This window comes from Crocodylus siamensis, chromosome 3, assembly GCF_052110815.1.
Source record: "Crocodylus siamensis isolate JL-2025a chromosome 3, ASM5211081v1, whole genome shotgun sequence".
Taxonomy (NCBI): Eukaryota; Metazoa; Chordata; order Crocodylia; family Crocodylidae; genus Crocodylus; species Crocodylus siamensis.
In genome coordinates, this window is record NC_143397.1 from 201,346,654 (window position 1) to 201,361,437 (window position 14,784).

The 14,784-nt window shown below is 42.1% G+C and overlaps 1 protein-coding gene across 1 annotated transcript in view; it reads right to left on the reverse strand.

Annotated features, from left to right (window-relative positions):
* Positions 1 to 2,414: 2,414 nt before the first annotated feature.
* Positions 2,415 to 14,784, reverse strand: part of TRPA1 (transient receptor potential cation channel subfamily A member 1) — a 67,084-nt gene continuing 54,714 nt past the window's right edge. The window contains exons 22-27 of the mRNA XM_090037339.1: positions 13,617 to 13,746; positions 11,880 to 12,062; positions 10,678 to 10,746; positions 6,744 to 6,854; positions 6,017 to 6,114; positions 2,415 to 3,729 (exon numbers count right to left, since the gene is read on the reverse strand). Coding sequence (XP_089893465.1) covers positions 3,531 to 3,729; positions 6,017 to 6,114; positions 6,744 to 6,854; positions 10,678 to 10,746; positions 11,880 to 12,062; positions 13,617 to 13,746 — 790 coding nt within the window. The 3' untranslated portion in view covers positions 2,415 to 3,530. The remainder of the gene's footprint in view (positions 3,730 to 6,016; positions 6,115 to 6,743; positions 6,855 to 10,677; positions 10,747 to 11,879; positions 12,063 to 13,616; positions 13,747 to 14,784) is intronic.

Here is a 14,784-nt window from a genome sequence, read left to right on the forward strand (position 1 = left end):
GGCCTATCTCCCATCAGTGGCGTGAGAAGGTCTGAGGTGAACTGTGGAAGATGTTATCTCAAGGGATCATCATGCCTTCTTGCAGTCCTTGGTGAAGCCCAACTGAATAATGACAGTACTCTCAGAATATGCATCAATTTTCAGAAAGTCAATGAAGTCGCCAGATTTGATGCCTTTCCCATGCCACAAGTGGAAGAGTTGCTAGAACAGATAGGACAGGCTTGGTATATCTCAACCATCAACTTGGCAAAGGGATACTGGCAGATCCCGTAGCAGAGAAAGATCAGCCGAAAATGGCCTTCAGCACCCCCTGGGAATTGTTAGAGTTTATGAGAATGCCTTTTGGACTGCACAGGGCCGCAGGAACCTTCCAACTGTTAATGAACCACATCCTGGCCCCACACACAATGTATGCAGCCGTGTATATCAGATGATGTAGTAATTTACTCACAAACATGGGAGCAGCACTTACACCACATAGGGGTGGTGCTACAAGAAATACGCCTGGATGGGCATGACAGTGAACACCCAAAAATGTACCTTTGGGGTGCAAGAGATGAATTATTTGGGGTTCAGAGTAGGGCAAGGTAAAAATACGCCCTTTAGCCAATAAAATAGATATAATAAGGAGATATCCACCCGCAAAGATGAAGCAACAGATGTAGGCTTTTTAAGGGCTAGTGAACCCCCACTCTGCGGTTGAAGATCAAAGGAAAAACCCAAGGCGGAGACGGGAGGAGTAAGGAACAGCTCCTGCATCCACCTGGGCATGATTTATAAAAGCGTGCCAAGGGCAATTGGCTAGACGGGCAACCAAAGCCGGCAGAAAAGACCCAGCCAGAAGGAAGCTGGGGGGACCAAAAAGAGCATCCTTGGCTTGCCCAAAGGGGTCAGAACAGCTGGACAATCCGGAGGAGGAGGAGGATTGGTGGCTCCCTCGGGAAGGGAGCATGAAGGGAAAGCTGGGCCAGTGAGGGCCCAAGGAATCGCTGGAGGACCTGGTGTGGACCAGAGCCAGTAACCACAGCGACTGGGACATCGGCAAATGCAACAAGGAGAGGACCTTGACCCAAACAACCAGCGGCAGGTACCGAACTTGGGGGGGTCAATGACACATCAAGGGAGGCAGAAGTCCGGGGAGAACCCAGCTCTGCGTAAGCCAAAGAGCAAAGAGGGGCTGCAGAGAGTGCTCAGCAATAGCTTCACCAGTGGCCAACAACTGCATCCCCAATGAACTGAGCACCTGAGAGAGCCCAAACCTCAGCCCTGACAGACAACATCACAGTTGGCGTTAGGCGGGGTATAGGGGAGGTGGAGCCCCAAGAAGAGGAAGTTGTGAGGACGGCCTAGGGAAAGGACCAGGGGGGCAGGACCAGACATCCCAGTTGGAAACTCCTTAGATGTGGCAGGCAAGACCCCTGGGGATCTAACCCGAGGCCACTCCCAATAGCCTGGCCATACAGCCCATGGAGCCATGGTGAGGTTCTTAAAGAGCCCAAACATGTGACACTTGGGAGAAAGGCACAGGAAGTTATAGATCATTTTAGTGCTCCAGTCTCAATTTGTTTTCAGGTTATTAATCTCAGTCTCACATAAGTATCTAGCTCTTGGCTGCAGATGGTCACCTACATCCAGGAGAGAAGGATTTAATGCAGAACACTTTTATCAGCATTTCTTGTCAGATGACTTGTGTATCCCCCACTCAATGTGTTATAGCTATTGTGAATCACATTATGAGACTTCTAAATTCTCAGTACAGTGCACTGGAAAATTTAGATGGCTCACTTAGGTTTGTGAATTCCACTCCTAGAGCTACGAGTCCTTTTTTCACCTGGTCTCTGTTGTGATGAAGCTAACTGAGGCAACATTCCCCCAGTGAAACTATACTCTGTGTAATCCTACCTTACTCCTGGCATTTTCTAAAAAAACCTCACTGGGCGCATCAGCACGAGACACTAAAAGGCAGTAGAGCAATTCTACTATGCATTAGCACATCATGGTAAAAGCCATGATGATGTGCTAATATGCAGTAGAATTAGTCTACTGTGCATCAGCATCACAAAAGATGTGCACCAGTGCTACTGAGCAGTAGCACCAATTACATTGCATTAAGTTAGTACCTATTAGTACAGGTACTAAAATTAACGTACCATAATTACAGCACCTTCATGCATGTGTAGACATGCCCACTAACTTATATTATGGCTTTCTGCCTTTTCAATGGATGAACGGGCTCTATGTTGTCTTATATAATTCCAATACCTAATTGAATGATACCATATGTTGTTCTTTAATGAATGAATAAAGTTTTGGTCAGGGACTAAAAGTAATATATTGAATTGAAGGGGGGAAAAAAGTAAAAACAAAGAAAAACAACATACAAAAAGAAAAACGTGATACAAACATATCCACTCATAAGCAGTTTATTAGCATGATTTCTGAAAAATTAAAATACAACTGTTTAATTCATGTTTATGGTATACATGTTTGTATACTGCTGTACACTATATAATGCATTAAATCTGTAAATAAATAATAGAGGCAGCTTGGATTAAACCAGGGCTATCCAACTAGTGGCCTGCAAGGGATTCATCTGTGGTCCCTGGGCTCCTCCTGGCTGCTGTTCCCCTCACAGCTGTGGCTGCTGCTGCAGCTGGGGTCTCCAGGTTCCCTTTCCCTTCTCTGGTTTTCAGTTCCTGCCCCTTCCCCAGGAAGTGAGACAGAGCAGGGCTGCAAGGCTCAGTGCAGCCTGAAGTCTCAGGGGAGCCTATGGCACAGTGTGACAGGGGAGCCCTGTGCCAAGCAGTTACTGGGGTAGAGCAGCCCAGCCATGTGGTGGTAGGAGAGTCTGCAGCCAGGTAGGTGAAGGTGGTTATAGTCCCTGCTGGTATGGCCCCTGCAGCATACAGGCCCCAGCTACTAAGAAGCCCTGGATTAAACTTACAAGATCAATGCTAACTATTCAGGGAAGTATGAAAACAGAAGCAGTATAATGTGTAAATGACTAACATTTACTGCTCATTTCTCCCTATGTTAGTTTTACTAACTGCTTTTGGAGTTCCTAGCATTTGAGATTAGCATACATGTATGTGATGGCATATCTGACCCTATGTTTGCATAGTATATTCACAATCTTACATTTACTTCTTACTTTTCAGGGCCTGATCCTGCAGTCCTTACTCAGCAGACGCCACAGAGAAATCATTAAAAGTTAGTTTCCTACTTACTAAACTACAAAAAATGATTCCTTTTCTGCCAAAAGACTATTGGAAGAATTACCACTACTTAGATTCATAATCAAATATATTCATAACAGCAAAACCTGTAATTAAATACAGAGCTAAGAGGTTGCCTGTATTCTATGTAAGCCCTAATTAGGTAAATGTTCTATATTGATTATATGATAAATCTCATTAAGATTTTACATGAGGCATTAAGAAGAGAAACAACCTGAAGAGAAACCATTTTACATACATACATCATGCAATATCCTTGTTAAGACGATGCTGTTTTTCTCACTTGTGTTAGAGTTAGGCTCCTTTTGATTTTACAACTTTTAAAACAGTATCCCATTTACTGTTCCTGTTTTCTAACTGCTGTTTCCTAAAATTTTGTTGAAATAAATCATTACTGTCTTCATCCTCAGCTTCTGATACTATTTCCATTTTTTGTAGGATCAACTTAATAAGGTCATGCTGCCTTTCCAAGAGTATTGATATATCTTTAAGCCTAAAAAAAGAAGGAAAGAAAATATGTACACACACATATGAGACCTCCCTCCACTATGGCCAAAACTGGGACCAGTGAACATGGTAAAACCAGTCTCAGAAGCAGTTTTCAGGATGGGAGGCAGTTCAGCAGCAGAGGTGCCTGGGGGCAGGGGTATGCAAGGATTGGAGAGCCCCTCTGGTCCTGCCGACCCCCCTTATTGCCTCAACCTCTTTCCTGTGGATCCCACTAGTCCCCTAATTCCCCAAATTCCCTTGTGAGCATCACTAGCCCCCCCATCCCCTCACAGACTCCATTAGCCCCCGACACCTAACCCCCCTGACCCCACTAGCCCTCTGACCCTCCATCCCGCCCACTCCTCCACCTACCCCAGCTTACCTTAAATCAGGTTCCCAGGTTGTATCTAACTACCAGCTTAGATTGGGGGGGCACATTTTTAACCTGAATTAACCCCCCAAACTTCTCGCTGTGGTGTCCATACAAAGCCATGCCATACATTTCAATGTAAGAATAGTGATCAGCCCTATCCTGAAACAGAATTACAACTATTTCTTGCTCACCCAAGTAGTCCCACCAAGATAAAAAATTGTAAAGCTATTTATGTATCCACAGAGACATATAGGGCATGTCTTAAGTCCTTTGCCAAGAACTAAGCCCGAGCCCACACACTCTGCCCCTGGAACTGAGGTGCTGAGGGTGCTCTGGGTGTTCAGAGCCAAACAAGTACTCTGGGTGTTCAGATGTACCAAAAATGCCTAGTGGGATTTTTAAGAGTGCCTAGAAACCCAAATCCCACTAGACACCTAAATAACAATCCGTATTTGGCCTAAAGGGACTACCAACAGTAGTATCAATTAGTACCACGCCAACATAATACAAGCCTACATAATGCAATTTGTTGTGTGCATTACCATTGGCAATTTTTTTAGGAACCCATTAGCGAAATGGGGTCCATTTCCAGAAAGCGAAGAAAGGTTCACAAAATATACTTTTGAGATTGTTTATACCAGAGGGAACACTAAATTGATTTCCATGCAGAATCCTCTCTCTTAATAGTTGGACTGGTTTTCATGATGTATTTTTTTTTAACTTAATAAATAATATCACATATACTGCAAGCAAATTAGTCTTTTAGAAGGGGTGAAAAGCTAGAGAACTACCCTACCAACTTCATTTAGAGCCAGCCATAGCAGGGGGTAAAATCATCCAGTTTTTACAACTGTCTAATTTTAATATGAGATCTTTGCAGTATTCCTCATTCCAACTCTGCAGGCAAAAATCCCACTTTACGAGGTAAAAGACAATGCATTCCTGTAGACCAGTGGTGTCCAACCTTTTTGAACATGGGGCCAGATCATGAACTTTTTAATCACCCAGTGGGCTGGCAAGCCATATTCATATTTTATCACCCCGTGGGCTGTATGTTGGACAAGCCTGAAATAAGGCAAAGCTGGCATAAACCCCTACTTGTGCTCAGCTAGGACAAACTATACCAAATGATGTCCTGGACCAGCCATCCCAACAGCTGGGGTCCCCCTTCTGCCTACTACGACCACCGTTTGAAGGCAGCCCCAGAAGATATTTGACAGCCGTGTTAAAATATGTGACCAAACCGATGTAGCTGGTACTCTCATGCAGGCCAAGGGGCCACCTATGTCACTGCTTTCCCAGGCCTTGCCCACACCAGCAACACCATTACCAAAAGTCTTGGCAGCGCTCGGGCAGACATGGCTGAGGCCCAGCCAACATGCGAGACAGGGGACAGTGGAACTGTGGGAGCAAAGCTGGTTCCCAGCCTAGCAGGGTCTCGGTCCTGGTCTGCCCAGGGCAACTCCTGGTGGAAGAAGGCCGCGGGGGAACATAGGCCACTTTGCTCCTCCTTGCTTCCCTGCAGCAAAGGCAAATGGCCCCCAAGAGGGTACAGGCAGCCACTGCAGCAGGAGAGCAGCACCCAACCCAGCTGCAGGGAGCGACAATCTTCCCTCCCCCACCGGGCCACCCTAAGCAGTGCAGCCCCATGAACCAAGAAGAGTCAAGCAGGGCTTTTCTGTAGTTGAAAATTAACTAGGATTTAAGGTAGGGTATGAATTTCAAGTGCAATACCTCTTACTGTATAACTCCATGTGTAGATAGAATTATTCTGGAATATGAGTTCCTCCTTACTACCTAGTTTAATCCGCTTTCTGAATACAACATGCCATGTTATGATACTGGAATTAACCAAGAACAATTTTGAAGAGGTAGTTCTACATCATAGCACAGAAATAAAGCAACACAATAAAAATACCTGTATTTCTGCTTTAGAACTTCCAGTTCTAAAGTGGAGTCAGTGCTGTGTGTATCTATGGTATTGTCTTCACAGCCAAAGCAATACTGGAACACACTCTAAACATGGGGAAAATGTATCAGACTGCAGTTTGCAGACATTTTAGAGAAGCTGCAATTTTCTGTCTCATACTTAAGGTTGCAATGAGCTCTTCTTATAAGGCTATAATCTACTACCTTTATAGCTTTGGCTTGAAAAATGTGTTTGACCCAACACATGGTCAATTTTATTCTACCAGGGAAATAATTCATTTCTTCAATGTTTAAAAATATATTCTTTGTTACTGGTTATAACAAAATGTGCTGTTTTTCTATTTTTCTATTTTTCCTGTGGCTTCTTTGCTAGTCTTCCTAGTTTTCCCATATAGTTTCAACATAGCTATAACAAGTCATGAGCTAACTATATTTGAAAAAACATAGGTTGCAATTATCAGTTGTCTACTATTTTATTTTTTGTTATGGAAAGCACGAGCTCCCACTTATGTCTGTGAAAGATTTTTGTTTTGTACTTCAGTGAGGGGAAATAATTAATCTGCTTTAGCAGATAATTGTGCACCCAGAAAAATCAATCAAAAAACTCCTATTGACCTCAAGAAGTGTACAATAGAGACCTAAATGCATGTCAGCACTAGTATTTGGTTTTTTGCAACCTGTAAAAAAATTATACTCTGCACTACATTAAAACTTACCATAAACCCACAGTATCTTGGCTTATTTGGATACACAGTGATTGATTCCTGGTCTACCCGACTTAGGAACCAATATGGCAGCTTCTTCTCTAAGTTTGTGTGAAGATTAACCTAAACACATAAGCATATAGGGTACTAGTTCATAAAAAAATCAAGTACAGTATAATACAATAATCTATGTACATAAAAAAACATTATTCTGATTACACAAATTACTTTCTCATTATGCCCCCTTTATTATTACTGGGATCTCCACAATGCAAACTGTAGTGTAATGTCAAGATAACCAGGCTAGATTTAAATGAGTGAGCTATCTAGAAACAGGTTGGCCCTCCACACAGGCCAATTCACCTCACTTTTCAGGAGGACAAAACACTTAATTACTTCATCTGACCCAGCTCATTTAAAGCTAGGTTGGGTATCACACACTGCAGTCTGCAATGTGGAGTTGGTTGGAGGCTGACACTCGTCACTGTTGTGGGAAATGAGACCAGTAAGCAGATAAACAGTAATTATTGGGTGCATCTACACATGCAATTAATGTGAAACAATCAAGTCTGCAGCAGTTTGAGCTGGAGTAAATTACTCCTGGCCCAGCATCTACATGTGTGCCTTGGACAACAGCAATTTGAGCTGGGGCAGAACAGACCTGGGCTGGCAGAGGATGGGGGGAGTGACAGTGCTGGGGAACAAAAGGTGCTGCAGAGTTGTGTGGCTAGGCAGCATACAGGAGTCTGGCCCTGGCTGACTGGGTACAATTATAGCTGCGGTCAATGTCTACACGTGTTTGATAACAATAAATTACCCCGCATAAGATAATATTGTCCTTGGCAGTAGTATCTTCCTGTGGCATTATTTAGTATACAGCGGCCTAATACCAACACGTGTAGACAGTACTGCTTTACTCCACAGCTAATTAGTCTACTCCCCAGTTAAATTCACGTGTAGATGGCTTTGGCCCCAACATGTGCCCAACACTGGTTTGTGAGAAGTCCCCTGCAGAGTAGCTGAATATACCTTGCAGAAGGTCTAACCCAGGAAGAATTCTCCTTTGGCTTTACTATCTGTTTACTCTGCAGTGGCAATGCACAAAAGCCAAATAGGGCAATGAATTCCTTTAATTTATTTTTAAACTTCTAAAGAAATATCAGACATGCACACCTAGTTCTTTAAAAAGAAATTATACAGTATAAATTCATTTTCTCAGTAACAGCATTGTTATGTCATGGTTTTGTAAAACTTGGCAAAGATTGTATTGTCCAGTAAGAATTTTATACATTGTTAGACCTCAAAATACAGTCCGTTTTTAATTTTCTGATTGCTAAACAAGTGCAAAGTATATGTGCCTTCTTCCAAAACTGCCTGTGCATTTCATCTTAAACTTCTGCTTTTAGTCATTTGTATCTCTAGCAAAATAAATTACACGTCTCATTCCTTAAGGTGTTAAGCTCAAAGTGAAGACTTAAGTTTCAAATAAGTCAGTTTAGTACATAATTTTCTGTAACACGAGCATAAAAAGAGCATAAAATTACTCATCCTAAATTTGAGTTATTCAAGTATTGTCACTGTACAGTCCCATTTTTGGGATATCGACTTCAGCTCAGCAAAGCTTTTGGAATCTTCCCAAATGTGGTGTTAACAGAGGCCACAAGCACCTTCCTCCTCATAGCACTGATTTCCTGAATATCCAGAACAGAGACTGAAAAAGTGTAACACACTTTCAACCACCTCAGTTCCTTCTACCAATTCTACAGCCTTAGTGAAGCAGAAAGTCAAGACAGGGTGAGGATGCAAATCGCCAACCTTTATTTCATATCTGACAACCATATATTGTGTACATTTCCACTGTGGAAATCAAGTGGGCACAGTCCTCCAACTGAGAATGGGGCTGCCTTGTGGACTTCTCCACCAAAGACTTTAAACCCCTGAGCTAAGCAGGTTCAGTGGGGTTGTATAGGGGATGAAGCTCTGAGGCAGGAGCTGAAGGACTTCCTGCACTGGGGACTTTAAACCCAGTGCCCTGAAGCTCCAGTGGGGCTGCCAGGCATGGGGGAATCAGAAGCTCTCAGCAAGGGGAGCTGAAGTGCTTTCCCCATCGGTGACTTTAAACCCTGCACCTGGTGACGTGAAAGTCCCTGGTTGCCTTCAAATGGACCTGTGGCTGACAATCAGCTGATCGTTGATCCCAGAGATTGAAAGCCTGGGGGACCTGTCCTATCTGCTAAGGAGTATACCCCATGCAATGGCTCCCATTCTGCACATATCAAAGACCAGAAAATTAGGCAATGCAGCTTCTTTAGTGTGGCACTGAATGCACACCTAGAATTCCTCTCAGGCTGTCTGCTTTGGACATGCCCTTTGGTGTGCACTCCAGGTCACTTTAACCCACATCTCCTACTTCCCAGCCTGAACTGCTAGCCAAAGAAGCAAGGCTGTGACAGGCACTCTCCAATATTCTTTTTTAAGTTTGTTTATTCTGTAGAAAGGAATGCAAGATTTGTAGAAAGACAGTCAAGCTAGAGCATAACGGTAGCCTCACTCTAACCTGAGAATGAGAATCTAACCAGGGACTGAGGCTCTAGTCCTGCTCCTGTTTATGTATTTTATCCAATCACTTTAATTCAAAACATAAGGAACCCCTAGCACAGGAACCAGCACCCAGACCTCTGCCCCCAAGGTAAGCACTCTTTTACTGGAGTACAGAGGTATGCTTCCCCTTACTCCAAGACCCTTCTTCTGTCCTAGCCTGACAGCTAGAAAAAACTGAAAATGGGAGATATGGGTTTGAGCTATAGGTGCTGAGGAAAGTCTAGAACTTAGGTCTTCCACTTCCAGAGCAGATACTCTAAAGTCTGAATGAATGCTACTGCTATGCATTGTACCAAACCTAAGGCCAGCCACATGCCTTCCAGATCAGCCCCCTAAGGGAACTTAGATGCACATGTGTCTAATTGGTGAATCCCACGTGGTGTTGAGTTTTGGCAGGTACCTCTGAGCGGTACAGAGGGAGAAGTGAGTGTTTACTGCATCACTTAACTGCTGCAGTTGTGGCAGTGGTGGGGGCTACTCCTTTCTCAGCACAAATTCCACAAACTGCTGCTGTGGTGGTGGCAGGTGTGTGGGTTCCCTGTGGACTGACGTTATGGCTCTAAACTGGCACCAAAGCTTGATGCTTCCCTCAACTCTCCAAGTTCCACTAATGTTTAGGGTGAAAGGGGTGCCAATATGCTCTGCAATGCCAAGATGGCAGAGCCTCTGGGCATTCACTGTAGAAAAGTTTTAGGCATCTATGTGAGTTTTCCAGAGAAAACAGTCAGAAGTGGTTATGTGGATCACTTGCATAGACTTAGACATTTATATTCTGCCTATGTCGCAATTCAGTTTTTTTGCACTGAATCCCTATATCCCTATTTAACACTGGCTGTTATATAATGTGTCTCAAGACAGAGCCTGCCAGTGAGCCTCAAAATATATGATCTCTCTGTATTGCATCTACCATCTCTCAGATCTTCTTGTGCTGTCTGTCAGGTGAATAGATTTTGCCCTTAAAAAGCAAGATAATGTATTTCAAATATAAGGGTTTTTTTGTTTGGCTACTGGCTAGTCACAGTTTCTTAAAAGTATTCATTTTTTACCTTTGATCCTATAAGGATTTTTATAGTGATATAAATGACTGCCAGCTAGGATTTAGGATGGAATGCCAATGTCATCCAAACTAGTTTATAGAGAAACATAAGATAGGGTTACCTTAACGATTAAGTATATATATAACTTGAACTTAAATTATATAGCTTGAACCAAAAAGTAAAGACACATTTAGAGGGCTTGGATATTAGTTCTACAAAAACTCAGTAATTTCAAGGCTATGTTTAAACCTTTATTATTTGGTTCTCATACCCTATAGTGAATGAAACCACTAAGATACACTGCTAACCTGCATTGCGATCCTTTTGAGTGCAGCATATTTCTGCACCTCAGCAATGTCTCCAACAGCCAAGCCAATCTAAAAATACAACACAGAAGCAAAGAACTTTTTTAGTTACCTAATTATTCATATTTGGTGGTTTAAATTATATTCCTCAGTGATATTTAATCACCCCAAAACCACTAACTAAATTATATTGTGATAACTAAACTCTAAAACAGTAAACACACATGTTTTTGTGTACTTTGTTTTCATTTTTCTTAGCAAACTATTTGGCTTTCATTAATAACTACTTTTGGCAACAGTTATAAATGTACACCCTTTTAAAATTATACGGTGCTATTTCTATTAATATCAGTAGTAAAACTTATATTTACTTCAATTATTGCAGGACCAGACCAGCACTATGGAACTTAAAAATCTTTAGAAAATTCACTTTGATACTGACCATGATCATAAAGGAACGGTATTTCCTACAAACTTAGTTGTTTTAGTCAATCCCTTATGTTTACATAAGTCCTACCATTTAGTCAATTGCCAGTGGATGTAAATGGTACAACTCCTTCTGATCTGCTTACACAATTTAATTTTTTTGAAAAACGGGTTTAGTTGCCTATCCCTCTAACAACATCTTGTTGTAAAACACTACAGGAAGATGAAGGCTTTTTGGCCCTGCACTGGAATCGGTATAGAGCCTCATCAGTCCAGAAGGAATAGGAGGAGGCCATGAACAGAAGGTGCTCATGTACAGTGTTTTCTCTGTGCAAATAGGTAGGTAATATAATATGCTCCATCCATTAGGCTGGTTCAAGTTCTCCCTTCCTGGTATGCCACAGGGGAAGAAGAAGAACAGGTACTCTGCACTCCACTGAGTACAGATACTAGCATTAAGGGCTAGGTGCAGAAGGTTTGGCTTCCTGCATCCCCACACCAGATACCCTGAAGTTACATAAAAGCAATGATAATCTGGCCCTAAAAATATACTCAGCATGGACTCTGCTGTAATAACAATGCCAAAAACACTGGGTTTGGGTAGTAAAATAAAGGAAATAATAAGATAAGAGACAGAGAAGTGGAAAAACAATATCCCAATATCTCATTTGAAAAGTCACAACTGTTGCAAGTCAGCCAAAAAATAAATCTTGTGTGATAATTTTGCATATACACATCTATTCTCCCAGTCTCCTGATTTTTATGACTAAAATACTTACCAGCAAGTTCATAAGTAGAATTGGAATAAGCAGGGTAAAGATAATAAGAACTGCATAACTCAGGAAGGGATAAGGCAAGTCATTACTTAGCAATGGACCAAGGAAAGCATCATGATAATTAATGTCTCCTAGCATCATAGCAAATGTCTTCATTACAGAAAGGAGTGGACTGCTATATGTTTTCTACAAAAAGAAACAAGAAAAGCAGTGAACAAGAGGCAGCATGTTAAAATATAGAATGTAACTGCTCAATTCTAATTCTGCTCCTTTGGGATTATTTGCCACTTGCTTTTGAATTCAAGGTTGTCCCATCAGTGGTCTGCAGGCTTCATGTGGCCCAGAAGGGGCTGTGTGGCCCACAGGCTCTCACCAGCTGCTATCACTCCTGCTGCAGCAATAGTTGAGGTCTCAGGGCTTCCCCCTTCCCACCAACTCCAGCTTCTGCTGCATGCCCACATGGGCAGGAAGCAGGGTAGAGTGGCACAGCCCAAATGCCAGGGCAGTCAATGAGCCAGAGTTCCCATATGATATTGTGCTGCAGGGGAGCTCACAGCCAGGGAACTGGTCAGATGGGGTGCCATTCCCAGGGTGTGTCTACACATGTATTTAAGCCATCTTGAATTTACTGTGGACTAAGTTACTGTGCAGTAAGAGGGAATAGGCGAGCATTGACACATGCAGGCATTAAAGTGCATTAATGCTGTATGTGGACTGACTTGGGACTAAGGTAAGTCCCAAGTCAATCCACCAGTGTTACTGCATAGTAAGGCATCTACACACGCATTACTGTGCAGTAACTAATCCAGCGTAAATTTGATACCTGCATGATACAAGTATCAAATTTACGTTCAAGTTGGTATAACTTGACATATTTACTGTGCAAAACAGGCGCGCACATGGAGACATTTGCCTGTACTACACAGTAATTTTGGTTACTGCACAGTAAATGTGCATGTGTAGATGTGCCTATAGTGTAGCTGGGAGAGAGAGACAGAGAATGGAGATGGGAAGAAAAGTATGCTGTTGCTCTTTTTTGCAACAAGAGCACACAGTTGGCTCATATTCAGCTTATGATCTACTGTAACCTCCAGATCATTCTCTGCAGTACTCCAGCCTAGCCAGTCATTTCCTAGTCTGCATTTGTGAATGCAATTATTCCATTCCATATTCCATTCAATGTGCAGGACTTTATGTTTATCCTTGTTGAATCTCATCTGACTGATTGTGGGCTATTTTTTCCAGGCTATCCAGGTCATTCTGAATCCTAGCCTTGCACTCCATACTGTCTGCAACTCTACCCCACTCAGTGTCATTTGCAAATTTGCTAAACATACATTTGATCCCATTATCCAAATCATTAATGATGTTAAACAATACCAGACCCAGAAGACACCCTGGCGAACCCCTCCAGATCTAAATTCCTTTAAAACTCTTGAGGAAGATTTGTGCAAGAAGGTTCCCCACTATGTGGGGATACTTTAGGGGCAATTATGCTTCTGTAGATGGGGAACTCCAGATTCTTTCATTTGAAAAATGAACAGCAGGCTTTAATATGGTTACTGAATAATTATAAAGGCATATTTTCAAGCATAAATTTTTCCCTACTTACATTATAAAATATCCTAATTTTACTCAATTAAATTGCTTCATCAGTTCTATCTACCAAATAGTGTAAAACAGAAAAAGTACAAGGTTTTATAATTTCCAGTCACAAAAAACAACAGGCATTAATTTTACCTGTGAACCCAAAAGAACAAAAAAGCTGAGTCCAAAGGCCAATATCAGGAAAAAGAATACAACAACAATCCGAATCAAAGTCCTCAGTATCTCCCAGAACATCACCACGTAGATTCCGTAGTTTTCAAATCTAAGTAAGCATTTGAAAAAAAAAAGATAACCATTATAAAACACTGCAAAAGGCTACTTTCCCGATGTGTAAAACAGCATGCAGTATTAAATTTTGTGCATTGTAGCAGACATTTTGCTTCTATGACAGCTTCTTAAATGGTCAGAACAGTACCTAATTCAGGTGCATGAAAATGGAAAAAGTCCAGTTTATCAGTTTAGAACATGATGTACCATACTTTAATTGAAGGTTTAATAGACACTTCTTTCCCACCCACAATCACAAAAACCTCCCACACTGAAACAGATGCCTGGTAATCCTATGCTTCTGAGCTATTGCTGGTTGCATGCTGCTGCCAAAAGAAAATTCCTCCCTCTCCATCCCTCCACCCCTCCTGCAACTGAATTTATGATTTGGCTTCCAGGTTGCTTTTTCTTTGTTTGTTTGTTTGTTTGGTTTGTTTTTTCACACTTCTTTGAAGCAGTGGCCACTGACCACAGTTAGTGGTGGGAGTTGGACTTGAATACACATGTGCTTCTAATGACACTTAAACATCACAGGTAGCTTGCTGGTAAGGACTGCTCATATGCTCAGCATCAAACTGATCACTTTTTGACATCACAAGGTCATATTAACAAAGACTTTTTTTCCCTGTCTCCATAGAGTGGGGTACAGTCTACTTCCTAAAATTTTCTGAGCATAGTCCATTCCAATTCCCATCTCATAACATTTTTTTCATAGAGTGCTTTGTGTCTGTAATGTGAAAGGAATACTGACAGCTAGACAATCAGCCAAGGAAAAACCTTCCCTTCCATAACAACTTGTTAGGAAAACAGGGCAGAAACAATTTTAGTTTGCCATTTAATCAGGGCTAGACACAGGCACGGGTGAACTGGGTGGCCACCCAGGGCCCAGACAGAAAGTGGGCCTGAAAATGGTAATGATAATTTTTTTCCCATTGTCTGATTATTATCTTTGGCGAAGGGCAGACCAATACTAAAAGTTCGCCCAGGGCTGTCAGGAGTCTAGTTACAGTACTGCATTTAATAGAAAAATGGT